Source organism: Vespa velutina, chromosome 5 (assembly GCF_912470025.1).
Source record: "Vespa velutina chromosome 5, iVesVel2.1, whole genome shotgun sequence".
Taxonomy (NCBI): domain Eukaryota; kingdom Metazoa; phylum Arthropoda; class Insecta; order Hymenoptera; family Vespidae; genus Vespa; species Vespa velutina.
This window is the reverse complement of record NC_062192.1, coordinates 1,651,106-1,663,827: the sequence shown is the minus strand read 5'-3', so window position 1 is coordinate 1,663,827 and position 12,722 is coordinate 1,651,106. Positions and strand designations below refer to the sequence as shown.

Here is a 12,722-nt window from a genome sequence, read left to right as displayed (position 1 = left end):
TTCAACCATTTTATAATAATCTATAAAGTTTGAAAAGTTTGTGCTAATAGATTTCCCTAAAATTCCGTGGAAATGATTTGACATGACGATATAGCCGAGCCAAGTAAGATTGATTTATTTCTGTCAGATTCAAAAGCAATGGGACTTTACTGGACAGAAAGATAGAAACGTTCTTGATTTATAATTTCAACTAATTTGCACTAATGACATAGTCACATTTTAGGAACTAATTTAATTTAACTACGTTATATTCTAGAAAGAGACGAGGTCAGTTATTAAAAAAAAAAAAAAAATAAATACGTTGTTGTAAACAAGTTTCTACATTGTTTTGTCGGAAGGGAATAAGCGTACCGTGCGCGTTAAATATTTTTAGTATTTTTATCACAAACGGATAAACATTGCTCTTACGAGTTTTACGAAAGCATACGAGTCCAGACTTTATTTCGTCGGTGGATAACTTTTTGGCTAGTTGCCCATTTTAAACGCGAGACGTATAAAACTTCAGACAGGTCTACGTACGTCGATCCATATGTACATATAACTGGGTAAGATCTTCTCGTTTTTCTCCGACTCATAAAATACGTTACTTCGCGCTACAAGGCACTTCGCTTCGTCATCTTGAATTATTTTACGACTATGAACCATCGTCTCGAAGGAATATGTAAGTTGTAAAAGTTCTAATAACTCTTACACAAGGTGATTTTTAATTTAAAAAAAAAAAAAAAAAAAAAAAAAAAAGAAGAAGAAGAAAGAAAAAACTTTCTCACGATTACGAAATAATTGTCATAATATAAGTTATAGAAATTATTGATCATTTATCACTTCAATTAATTCATTTAATTTAATTAATACTCATCTATGAATTTTATGATTTAATTATAAATAATTACGTTTATTATCTATTAGTAAGAGTTTATATAAAAAAAGATTTTATTGTAGGTTGAATTTTGTAGAAGTGAAATAATCAGTGGAATCATTGAATTGTTATTATTATTGAGAACCTGTAGATAACAATGCTAACAATGCACTGGTAGCACCCACAGAAAGTATATAATTTACTGCTGGAGAGAATGCTCTTAATATGTAAAATGATGATACTATGACGAATGCAAGGAACAAAGCATTGTTGTAGAAGATAGAGAAGGTCGTCGCTTCATAATCAGCTACTTCATTTTTCTTCCACAAAATCCTTAAAAAAAAGTACACAATAATGTATTAATTTTAATTTGGAAATAGTAAATACTCCATATAAAATTATAGAAAAATTAATACCTTTCATCCTTTTCTTTTTTACTCATTTTCTTATCCTCTGCAAGTTTGCGATTCATCTCTTTAGTAACTGCATCTTCTCTCTTTACTGCGATCTATTAAATAAAAACATGATTTTAGTACAAAGAAATTTTATGTTAATAAAAATACATAATTAAAAAATTTAACGTACCTTGTGCTTGAGAATAAACTTTGTATTCTTATATGCAAGAGCAAGAGTATATGTGCTTATTAAAGTGACCAAAACGAAAGATATCAAATTAGTATATAGATCAATCATATGAATCCTCCAAAATAGCCCTGTAATATATATATACATGTATATATATATATAAATAAATCGATTGAAATGAACGATTTCGAAAATAATGAAGATTATAAATTTGAGGTTAACTAGAGAAATTATTAAATACTAATAAATTCGTTTAATAAAATATAAAGCCATGAAAGAAAATCTACTTAAAATGAAGAAGAAAAAAAGTAAAATTTCAATCGGTTAAAAAATAACATTTAAAAATTATAAAATGTGTATAATATTATCATACTTACAAATAGGGATCGCAGAGACGATAAGAGCATTACCATAAAATAATGCAGAAGATTTGGTAGAAACGTTTCTGGAAAAATCCTGAAGTAGAAGTTCTTCCTCTTTAGTAAATGCTTTTGATTTTCCTGACATTTTTGAATATTTTTTTAAATACAAAATAATTGATTGACACAGAGACGTTATTTGTACAAAATTAAGTGTCCTTCTGTTATAGTCGAATTCGACGCATGCGCAGAAACGTTGCAAGTGTAGCGCGTGTGCCGACGTGTCAAACGAAACGTCACTTAGGTTGGACATACAGACGGTGCTCTCTAGCGGAGTTTATTGAAACGTATTGATCACGTGGTGAATTAATGGAGGCAAGTTTCATTTTTTTTTTTTTTTTTTTTTTTTTGAAACACTAAACGAGAAACTACACAATTTTATCTTATATATCTTTATAAATATTACTGAATTACTTGACTTTATTATAGTTATTGAGTCTTATTAATCTTTTTAATTATCAATTTTATGTGTAATTATATTTTTAGGTAATGTAAAAATTCCAAGACTTGAAAACGTTGTTTGCTTTATTGTATATTCCTTTCGTCCTCGTAATAGGTACATGACAGCATCTAAAATGCTCATTCACAATCCACTGAATTTAACGTTCACTTTCACACAAAGGCGCTCATATCCTTGTATTTCTTTTATTTCTGTGTTATTTTTTCTTTTTTTTTTTTCGTTTTATTATCCTACTCGTACATTCGCTCTTCTTCTCTCATTCATAGATAAATAAATTATAGGCTAATATTTACAATATCTTAATAGTTTCTTTCTCTTACTTAATAGTCCTTTGTCACTTAATAGAGATGTATTTTGTAAAGAATCTAGAAATATTGAGCTTGGTCTGGTTGATATACTTAATATATTTGTCATTTTGCTTTTGAATCACGTATAATGTGTATATATTATGGATACACATAAACGCATACTTTTTTTTTTTTTTTTTTTTTTTTTTTTTTTTTAATCATTTGAAACTTTGCATCGTATTTATCAAACACGTCTAATCATTTGTGGTGCAGCTTTTAAAAAGTTAATCGTGAACGAGAACAAAGGATATAAATAAATCATTTGGCATTATATAAACGTAAAAATTGACATAAGTATCTTAAAAACTTTATGTGTAATTTGTATTTTTTTTCTTTTTTTTTCCTTTTTTTTTTCCTTTTTTTCTTTTTTTTTTTTTTTTTTTTAAATATCTTTACATGAGATAATTCATCGCAACTTTATCGTGTATTTTACTGTAACTCGATAAATCGTATCAACAATAACTTCTGTTTCATTCGATAAATATGGAAAACTTTGTCGATTATTATCCCAAATGTAAAAAACGCAAGAAAGTATTTTTTTTTTTTTTTTTTTTTTTTTTTTTTTTTTTTCAAACAATATTAATACACCTTTTTTTTTTAAATGAAATTAATAATAATGAATTAATAGAACAATGAGATCGACGCGACGAGTATTTTAAAGACTTACCGAAATGACGAGCGACGATTTGAGGTAATCCTTAGCCGAGAATAATTTTGTTTGATCATTCGATAATCGCTACGTGTAATATATTTGAAAGTGACTATTCGAATTTGCAAGAGAAGGATTTCAAAATGAGTCTTTAATCGAAATAAAAAGAAGAAGAGACGTTTTATGATGAATTAAAAAAAAAAAAAAAAAAAAAAAAAAAAGAAAAAAAAAGAAAAAAAAAGAAAAGGAAAAGAAAACTTTACATTAAAAATTAACACTTTTAAATTCAGGATTCGAAGATAGAAAAGTAAAAGGCATTGTGTGTTCACGAAAATTGTACGTACATTTGGATTCACATTAGAAATTAGAATCCTTTCTGTAGAAAACGAGCGACTATCCTGCAATTCCCCCCCTCCCCCCTCTCTCTTTTTCTCTTTCTCTCTTTTCATATACGCATTAATCTCAATCTTGAACTCGATCAAGGAGAACTACATCATAGTCTCTCTACGACTAGTCAAACTATTAAAGTCTAATTGCAAGTAAGGGCAATCGTTTTCACAAAAAGCTCCACTACCAGCTGCTGCACTTCTCCAATTGTCGGTGCGCATTGTATTCGTTAAATAACAGAATACTTCTAGGACCTCGTTAATGCGCTAGGAACCTGGGCTATCATTTTCGCTACTTCTCTGTCTCGCCTCGAGCTCTTCAGCAAGCATCTTAGCTTCCCAATCCTTGGCACATTCACTTTTGGTATCTTCGTCGTCGCTATCGCTACCAGATGGTAACGTTCGAGAATGACAACCACCATCATCATCTTCGGATTTACTACTTTCGCTATTGGATTCCAAATCTATTGCAACTTCGTCTCTCCACAAACTTTGTGGAACTATTGATCTTGGTAATTCCTGTAATTCTAAAGTTTCCTCCTCGGAATGTTCTTCCCAGGATCTTCTGTTGTGCGAAGATTCGCTCGTTGGCGAAGGTCGTCCATAACCACGTGAACGAGCTGTTAAAACAGTATCCACCGAGCCATCTCTCATAAAAGGATGATCTTCCCTATCGTCGTCATATTCTTCCTCGTTATCATCGTCCAAATCTTCCTCGAGGGAAATGTCGTGTTTTGTACTGTCATCGCCGGTAAGAGCTATTACTTCGTCACATTTTCTTCTTTCATTTTCTTCCAATTCTTGTATCCTTCCTTGAAGTTGTGAAATGATTTCGTCTCGCTTACGAATCTCTAATTCCAAGGAAACGAATTCTCGTCCGAATTTATTTTGAATGTCCTCCTCCTACAAAAAAAAAGAGAAAAAGAAAAAAAGAGAAAAAAGAAGGAAAAAGAAAGAAAGAAAGAAAAAAACGAACAAAGAAAAACAAAGAAAAGATAAATAATAAATTTTCCAAGATTCTTATTATGATGTAGGTGTACGATATATGTCTATACTTACTAAACGTGCTTGTATGATTTCTATAATACCCGATACGAATTTTCTAAGATATTCCTCTTCTTGTTGTTTAGTCTCCATTTGCAGAATAGCCTCACTGCCCGAAGGACGGAAAGTAATTTTATTGGGCGGTGGCAGTGAGGTCTGTTCCTGAGATTCAGACAACTGATCCCCGAGAGGATAATTTCCTGGGCTCTGCTCGGACGGTGGACTTTGTAATGTATATTTATTGAAGGTTACACTTTTCGATAATTTCGTATGTCTGGCAGCATAACCTTCGATCGTTGGTGCTCTCATTAATCGTCTTAATTCGGCAGTAGCAGCTTCACGATCAGGTATACTCGTTGCTGAAGTATCCGAACTACCTGTTCTACTACTTGCTGAGAGTTTCTTCAAGATGCTCTTTAAGTCTCGCCTTTCGAGTGTCTCATTTTCCGGTGATAATGGTTCCGTTGGTGAAGATGGACTTTTTAGACCCTATTTTATATTAAAAATATTACTATTAGGAAAAGTATTTGTTTGGGAAGGTATTTGACTTGTTTGTGAAGGTTTAAAAAATGATCTTATTTAACACTAGAACTATTAAATTGGTCAAACTGACAAAATTGTGATTAATAAAAAAATTTTTAATGGAATTATTTTATAAAATGGAATTATTGTTAGTTCTAATGTCAATTATTTTTTTCTGAAATTTATTCAAAAGTAAGAATTTAATAAAAGATTTTTTTGTTTCGACATACCCGTACTTGATTGAGTTTAGCAAGTTTTCTTGCATATTCAATAGCACAGGCTTCAGAATGGCTACGAGTGAGACTCCCATCGAAAGTAGTTAAATTGGAATTTTCACCGCAGTCTAAACTAGAACTTCTCACTGCTTTCTCAAGTTCAGCAAGCTTTTGCCTTTCGTTCAATATCTTGAGCTTCTTAACGAACGGTAGGCCGCAATATTCTGGCGATAGATCGTCGACGGAAGCATACATTTTGGTTTGTTGCCTGAGATGAGCAAGACTTTGTTGTTGTTTCGTTTGCGGTCTTTTAATTGGTGAACTTCTTTGAGGTATATTGTTCTTTATCGTCGAAGATGACATCAAGAAAGTTGTTGTAGTAGTAGTAGTTAAGGAAGCATCTTTGAGCATAGCCCAAGGTTTTTTAACATTGGTAGTACCATTTGAGACAACAACGTCGTTAGTCGTTGGTGTATTTTCGATTGTTGCGACGGATGGTGAAGGTTTTGGAATTATCGATGGTACCACAACATTATTCGTAGATTGAAACTGTCGTTTATCAACCAAAGATGATACTTTTGGTATCGATATTTTATCGGCAATCTTTTGTTGTGTCTCCTTCGAATCTTCTTGAACATTTTCCGTTACAGTCGTATTCTTTGACAATAAAGGCTCCTTCATCGTGGCTTCCTTTTCCGCTTGAGCTTGTGCCTCTTGTTCGTTTTTAGCTTTTAATAAGAGTACTCTTTGTGTGAATGATAAATTAGGATTAGTTGGAACAAGTGCTTCAGCCGGTGGCGGCTGTTGTTCAGGCACGTGAACTTGAGTCTCCATTAGATTACGTCTCTCCTCTCGTTCTTCTTTCTCCTTGAGTAATTTTAATATTGAGAGAAGAGGTAGACCAGCACCCAAAGGTGACACAGGTGGTTCTTGAATTGCATTTGTTGTTGCAGTATCTTGTACATCTTCTACCTTGTGTCGTTGTCTCTTCGTTGAACTGGACGGTGTTTTTGATGTCAACGGTTGCAATTCTAAACTCTCTTCTGGTCTAGTATTACGTTTACTTTTTCTTAAAACGTTCTTCCAACCTTTCACATCGCTCTTTAACTTGTCCACGATTCTTTTACCGGTACTGTTGTCCGACGAGTCGTGTCCAGGTGACGTTGGTTGTCTCGATGCACGTGCTACTCTCTTTGCTTCCATCAATCGTTTTCTTCCAAGATTTTGTAAAATTTCTTGGGCTTCTGGATAATCCTTCATTGCTGCTAGAACGTCCTCGCGTGATAGACTAAATAATTCGGAATATCCAACCGATCGGACGTCAGCTGTTCGTCTGAAATTTTTATCGTTTTTATTTTACATTGAAATAATTTGACGATTCTCTCCTGTGCCATTTCAATAGAAATATGTAAAAATAGAAATATTCTTTTTTTTTTTTTTTGCTTTTCTTAGAAATGAATAAGAAGTCTCTTTTGTTTCTGATAGAAGTAACTTATATATCTATAGGCATATGTCATTAGTAACATTAATATATCTCATAACTCACTTATTTAATCCGTCGAGATTGAGTATGCCAATTTCACCAAAAAAGTCGCCGGCTTTCATCGTTGTAAGAACTCTTCCAGTTTCGCTGATTACCTCGAGTATACCGTCCGCTATTATGAACATTTCTCTAGCTACTTCACCCTTACGGCATATAGAGTCACCCGGTGTGAAGATGTAGGCTTTCATTTTTAATACGAGGTCGTGCAAAAATTCTGGTTGACATTCCTGAAACAGTACCATGTGTTTTTTCCGTTTTCTTTCTTTCTTTTTAACTATAAAATATATCAATGAAATTTTTCTTATCAAAGACCAAAGTATTTATTTTTGGAGAAATAATAAAAATATTATCAATCATGAAATGAAAAGAAAAGAAAACATTAGATTATAAATTACCGATTTATTTTAATGTAGAAAGTCAACTCGCTATTCATAATTCTACTTCTATATAAACGTACGTTTAAAGGACATGTTAATTAAAAGTAATTATGAAATGTGACGAGGTCTTATTGAAACGTTCCGTATTGTAATTAAAAGTGGCACAAATCTGCCAATTACGGTTGCCCATAATAATAATCGGAGTATTTCTTTTTTTTCTTTTCTTTCTTTTTTTTTTTCTGATTGTTCACTTTGATTGTTCTGCATACAAATGTATGCGAACAGTATAAGTCACGTAAAGTCAATCAGTTCTTTTTTTTCTTTTTTTTTTTTTTTCTTTCGATTTGTCTTTCACTTTTTTTTTACGCAATTTAACTTCATCAAACAGTAGACATTATCTTTATAGATAAGGATAAATTAATAAGAAAAAAAAAAAAAACATCGAAATGATGAATCCCATAAATCCATCGTAAACGCAGTAACAGTTGCTAACTCAATTAAATAACGTTCTTTGAAATGATTCACGTGCTATCATCTCACGTATGTAACTTCTACAATTTTTAACGTGGTAGCTTTATGAAATTTTCTCTATCGAGAGTATGCAGTTAGAATTTTGAAGGGTATATCCTACCTGTCGATATTTCGTCGAGTGCTATCGACCAAATTGCCAATAAACGAATTTACATAAATTTTCCGAGTAAACGTACAACGATATATACGGTAGGTCAAAAGTTCCTAGGTGATCTTAAATGTCAATCAATTTTTTCGAAAATTTTTCGACTGTTTTATCTTTTGTCATTTTATTTATTTATTTATTTATTTATTTATTTATTTTTTTCTTCTTTTTACATTAGTTGCAAAACTACGAGGTTAGAAGCTTTTTATCCACCCTGTATAATACTCACTATTATACTTTACTCAACTTCATTGTTACGTAGTATTTGAAACGAATGGATGAAGGAACAAATCAAAAGTAAAAAGAAGAAAAGAGGTTAAAGTTTAAAAGACGAAGGTGATAGCGGTCGTATCGGTGACCTCTTAGTCGATAGAACTATTCTTTTTTCTTCCTTTTTTTCCCTCTTCTTCTTCTTCTTCTTCCTCTTCTTTTCGGTCTTCTTTTCCTTTTCCTTTCCTTTCTATTTCGTTCTGGGTTCTCTTTTATATAAGAAAGAGGAGCCGAGTGGGTGGTACTCTCGAGGTAATGGAAATTCTTCGGATATTATTTTCATGATGATGCCTGCGTTGCCAGTCTCTCGATCTAACGTTTACATATTTTTTTTCTTTTTTTCCCGTATCTTCGCCCTCTTTCCTTACATTCTTCTCATTTTACAAATCTTTTCTTTTTTTTTTTTTTTGTTTCTTCGTTCTAAGCGTCAACGAAGCTTTTTTGACGGATCGTTCTTACTTTTTTTTATCAAAGAAACTTACGAAAATTTTCTACGCTATCAATTTCAACGGATCCCCCTTTTCCATTCTTTACTTTCTGTCTGTCTTTCTTTCTTTCTTTCTTTCTTTTCTTTTTTTTCTTTTTCTTTTCTTTTCTTTCTGTTCTTTTGGACTTTCAGACACAATTTCGAAGCTTTAGCCTTTCATTTAATAAAAGATCGTATTTATATTTAAAGATTTGTCTTAAATAATGACTGTCATCAAAAATATATTAGAATTATTATTATTGTAATTTTATACAAACGTCACGTAGAGCTCTGATAAATCATCTTTATTTTTATACAATATTAAATGAAATTATATTTAATACTCTATAACCTAATTCCTTTTTTCTTATGCGCCATGAAGAATTATATCAGACAATAATTCTTTTTTCGTAGAATCTTTTTTCGTAGAATACATTACCCTTATAAAAAATGTAGGTTCCTATTTGAACAAACCAAAGTTGGCCTTGAAATGACCTGGAAACCTTTCATTAAATAAAAAACAATAAGTGCCATTATATTTCACCCTTGAAATTGGATAACTCTTCTCTGAACAATTTTTCTCGGAAATGCTGTATTTTCGAGATAAAAATTTGTAACGTTATATTTTGAACATAGGATATATATATATATATTATGATATAATATTATTATATTGTATTAAGTATAATTTAGATATAAAGAAAAAGAAACATTAAAAACATAAAAACATAAATAATTTTATATTAATAAAATTAAATAAAGTAAGAAATAAATAAAATTAAAAAATACAAAATACAGATATACACATTTGTTTCATTTTAAATGATATGCTTCATATGTATATTTTATCAAAATGATAAATCTACAATTTGTGTGTTTTTACAGAAACTACAAATATACATGTATGCATATAGTTAAATGTATACTTTAAAAGTTATATGATTTTATAATAGAATTAACGAGTATCACTATAAACGAATCCATTCCAAAAAAAAAAAAAAAAAAAAAAAAAAAAAAAAAACGAATTATAAGCAATATTTCGATTTTCTTTGAAGCTTTTTTTTCTTTTTTTCTTTCTTTCTATTCTTTTTTTCTTCTCGAAAGAAAATATTCTCGAAGAAAAAAGAAACAGTCGAATCTTTCTCCTTTCTCTGTATATTTTTATAGGAGATAAAGTTGAAAGTTTCCAAACGTTCCTCATAAAAGTGATCGTTCACATCGATTCGATCGTTCTTTTTTCTAGAATGACGAACGAAGCCTCGAAAATCCTCGAAAATACATATACGTAGGTAGTATAGCTTTCTATCGAAGATTTTTTTTAATTTCTTTTTTTTATTTTTTATTTTTGTTTATCGTCTTGCGAACGTATAAAAACGTCGCTATCGACATTTCAAACGTCAATATTCCTCGATAAAATAAAAAGCAGGACGAATATCGTAGACAATTTCAAACTGCTCGTTGAATCGAATCTGCCTACTGGTTGGGTTAAACTGAATTCTAAAGAAAAATCTTTGAATTATTCTAAGAGAGATGTTCTCTATCCTTTACAAAAACTTTATCGATCGTGGGTTGCCAAGAGGCGGACCATTAAGTAAATTTCAACTCGTTCCGGGTCACGTGAAATAAAATACGAAAAATTGTATCATTAGAGTGATCTTCCCAGATGTTTATTCGAACTTAAATATTTTTATAAAAGAAAGATAAAATTTGAAACTATTGACAAAAGTTCATTAAATTAATTTATTATAAATATATATATATATACGTACGTTTCTAAATATCCTTATTATTCCATATATTCGCCGTGATGTATTACGTTAAAAACTCGATTGTTATTTATTCAAGAAACTAACTAGAAAGTACTGGAGTATGTTAGAAGCGAAACATTACTGTAACGAGTTAAGTCGATCACATATATAATAACATAAGCATGGAAGTGCTGGAATTAAAAGGAATTATGAAAATGTAGGTACAATACAAAAAGAGAAACGTTTGGAAACAAAAGGAGAATGCGTTAAATAATAGATATATAGAGAAAAAAAGAATTACATACAAACACATATAAATATACACATACATACACGAGAAATTAAATCTCATTAATCTCTTATCTATACCTTTATCATCATAAAATAAAAAGAAAGAAAGAAAGAAAGAAAGAAAGAAAGAAAGAAAGATACAATAATAAAAATAAAGAGATAAGACGAGGGCGATCTCACCTGAAAAATGGTAACCTTCTTGAGTACAGCAAGATTGACGTGTAAAGCGAGTTCTGTCTTGAGTTTATCAGGAAGTAGACCCAAAGCAGTGTTGATATCACCACCACCTTGTATCCTACCACGTGACCAGCTGTAGTCGTACCACCTGAGAACCCTCCTTTTCATTCCACCAGGCACTTTGTGATGCCTCATATAAGTCTTTGCGCCATCAAGCAGTCTCTCGAACTCCAATCGATTAGCATTCCTGTTGGTGATTACGTTTCCAACCTGTCCGACGATTGTTGCGAATATGAAGACGCCGATCAGGTAGCTGACTATCGTGAAGACATACCTGCGAATCAGGAAGCGAGAAAAAGAGCCAATCAGTCCAAGAGGGATGTGATCAGTGTCCTCGATGATTTTGACGAGCGGCCCCCGCCGGAGCCTTTCTCTCTTTCTTTATTCATATCCTTTCTTTCTTTCTTTCTTCCTTCCTTCCTTCCTTCCTTTCTTCCTTCCTTCCTTTCTCTCTCTCTCTCTCTCTCTCTCTCTCTCTCTCTCTCTCTCTCTCTCTCTCTCTCTCTCTCTCTTGTACATACATACAGAAACATACACGTACATATACTTTATTTTCTCATTCAGACCTCATTGCTTCAGATTCTCACTTTATTTTCTCTGTCTCACACATACATAGACATTTCCTTTTTCTACCCCTATCTTGCTCTCTTACATACACATTCATACATATATACGTACATACTCTCTCTCTCTCTCTCTCTCTCTCTCTCTCTCTCTCTCTCTCTCTCTCTCTCTTTTTCCACGTTCCTTCCATTCCAAAAATTCTCTTCCGTCTCGTTTCCTTTTTACCCTTCCGGCACGAAATTCTTGTTCTTTCGATGACCTCGAACTCCCTTTTTACAATCTTGTTTCTCTTTCTTTCATTCATTTTCTTTCTCTCTTTTTTTCTCTTACACACACATATATATATACACACACACACACATATCTACATATTGAAATCTACTCCTTTTTTCTTTCGTTTGCTTTCTCTCCTTCCTCGTTCGTTTTCTCGAGAATTTTCTTACGGTTGCGACCCTCGATACGGTATTTTTAGTCAATACACGTACTTTCTCTCTCTCTCTCTCTCTCTCTCTCTCTCTCTCTCTCTCTCTTACGAAGAAATATCGTACATCGTCCTATCTTGTTCTTTCACCGTTTGCCCTTTACCCTATCCATCCACCTAACTCGATTATCGTATTTTCCGACTTAATGAAAGCGTGCGATACGATACGTCGAACGTTTGCGTCATTCACATATGAACTCGTCTAGTAAAAGTTCTTCCAAGCGAATATATTAATATCCTCCCTTGATCGATGACGTGTCTTTACGTCATACAAGATCGATGATGCTTCATCCTTTGACACGATATCATTGTGCATTTCTTTTTTTTTTCTTCCCTACCCCCCAGCCCCAACCCCCGTCTGTCCTGTCTATAAGAAGAAATTTGAAAATTTTTCTTTCGAGCACATTGTTTCTTTTTCTTTTTCTTTTTTTTTTTTTTTTTTTCTTTCTTCTTTTATATTTTTGATTTTTAATATATTACTCAGGAATACGTTCGAATTTAAATATTCGAAATACATTTTAATTGGAAATTATACGGATATGAATTAATTGATATGAATTATTAAGAAAACTTTGGATATATTAAT

General features: G+C 31.8%; 2 protein-coding genes across 6 annotated transcripts in view; one reads left to right on the top strand and one right to left on the bottom strand.

The window, feature by feature from the left end:
• The window catches only part of LOC124949297 (NCK-interacting protein with SH3 domain), a 31,342-nt gene that overhangs the window by 11,918 nt on the left and 6,702 nt on the right, over nt 1-12,722 (top strand). The window contains exon 10 of one of the 2 annotated variants that reach the window (XR_007101026.1): nt 940-2,180. The exons of the other annotated variant lie outside the window; for it this stretch is intronic. The gene's annotated coding sequence lies outside the window, so the exon portion shown is untranslated. Of the gene's footprint in view, nt 1-939; nt 2,181-12,722 lie in introns of those variants that run through there. 2 annotated transcript variants of the gene reach the window in all.
• LOC124949294 (translocon-associated protein subunit gamma-like) lies at nt 973-12,496 on the bottom strand. 4 transcript variants are annotated; one of them, XM_047494139.1, is made up of 8 exons: nt 11,035-12,496; nt 7,030-7,253; nt 5,499-6,816; nt 4,762-5,235; nt 1,819-4,605; nt 1,442-1,569; nt 1,273-1,364; nt 973-1,189 (listed from the first exon to the last, which is right to left on the bottom strand). In XM_047494139.1, the coding sequence occupies exons 1-5, from the start codon at nt 11,224-11,226 to the stop codon at nt 3,970-3,972; spliced, it is 2,844 nt and encodes a 947-aa protein (XP_047350095.1). In that variant the 5' UTR covers nt 11,227-12,496; the 3' UTR covers nt 973-1,189; nt 1,273-1,364; nt 1,442-1,569; nt 1,819-3,969. The 4 variants fall into 4 exon arrangements, with proteins under 4 accessions (XP_047350095.1, XP_047350096.1, XP_047350097.1 ...); XM_047494140.1 differs by lacking the exon at nt 11,035-12,496 and adding an exon at nt 8,035-9,503; XM_047494141.1 differs by lacking the exon at nt 11,035-12,496 and adding an exon at nt 7,422-8,026.

Coding starts and splice junctions, on each gene's coding strand:
- LOC124949294 (XM_047494139.1), bottom strand. CDS start 11,226: ATGAGGCATCACAAAGTGCCTGGTGGAATGAAAAGGAGGGTTCTCAGG. Junction 6,817..7,029: donor AATCTCGACGGATTAAATAA/GTGAGTTATGAG, acceptor TAAAAATTTCAG/ACGAACAGCTGACGTCCGAT. Junction 5,236..5,498: donor CTAAACTCAATCAAGTACGG/GTATGTCGAAAC, acceptor AATATAAAATAG/GGTCTAAAAAGTCCATCTTC.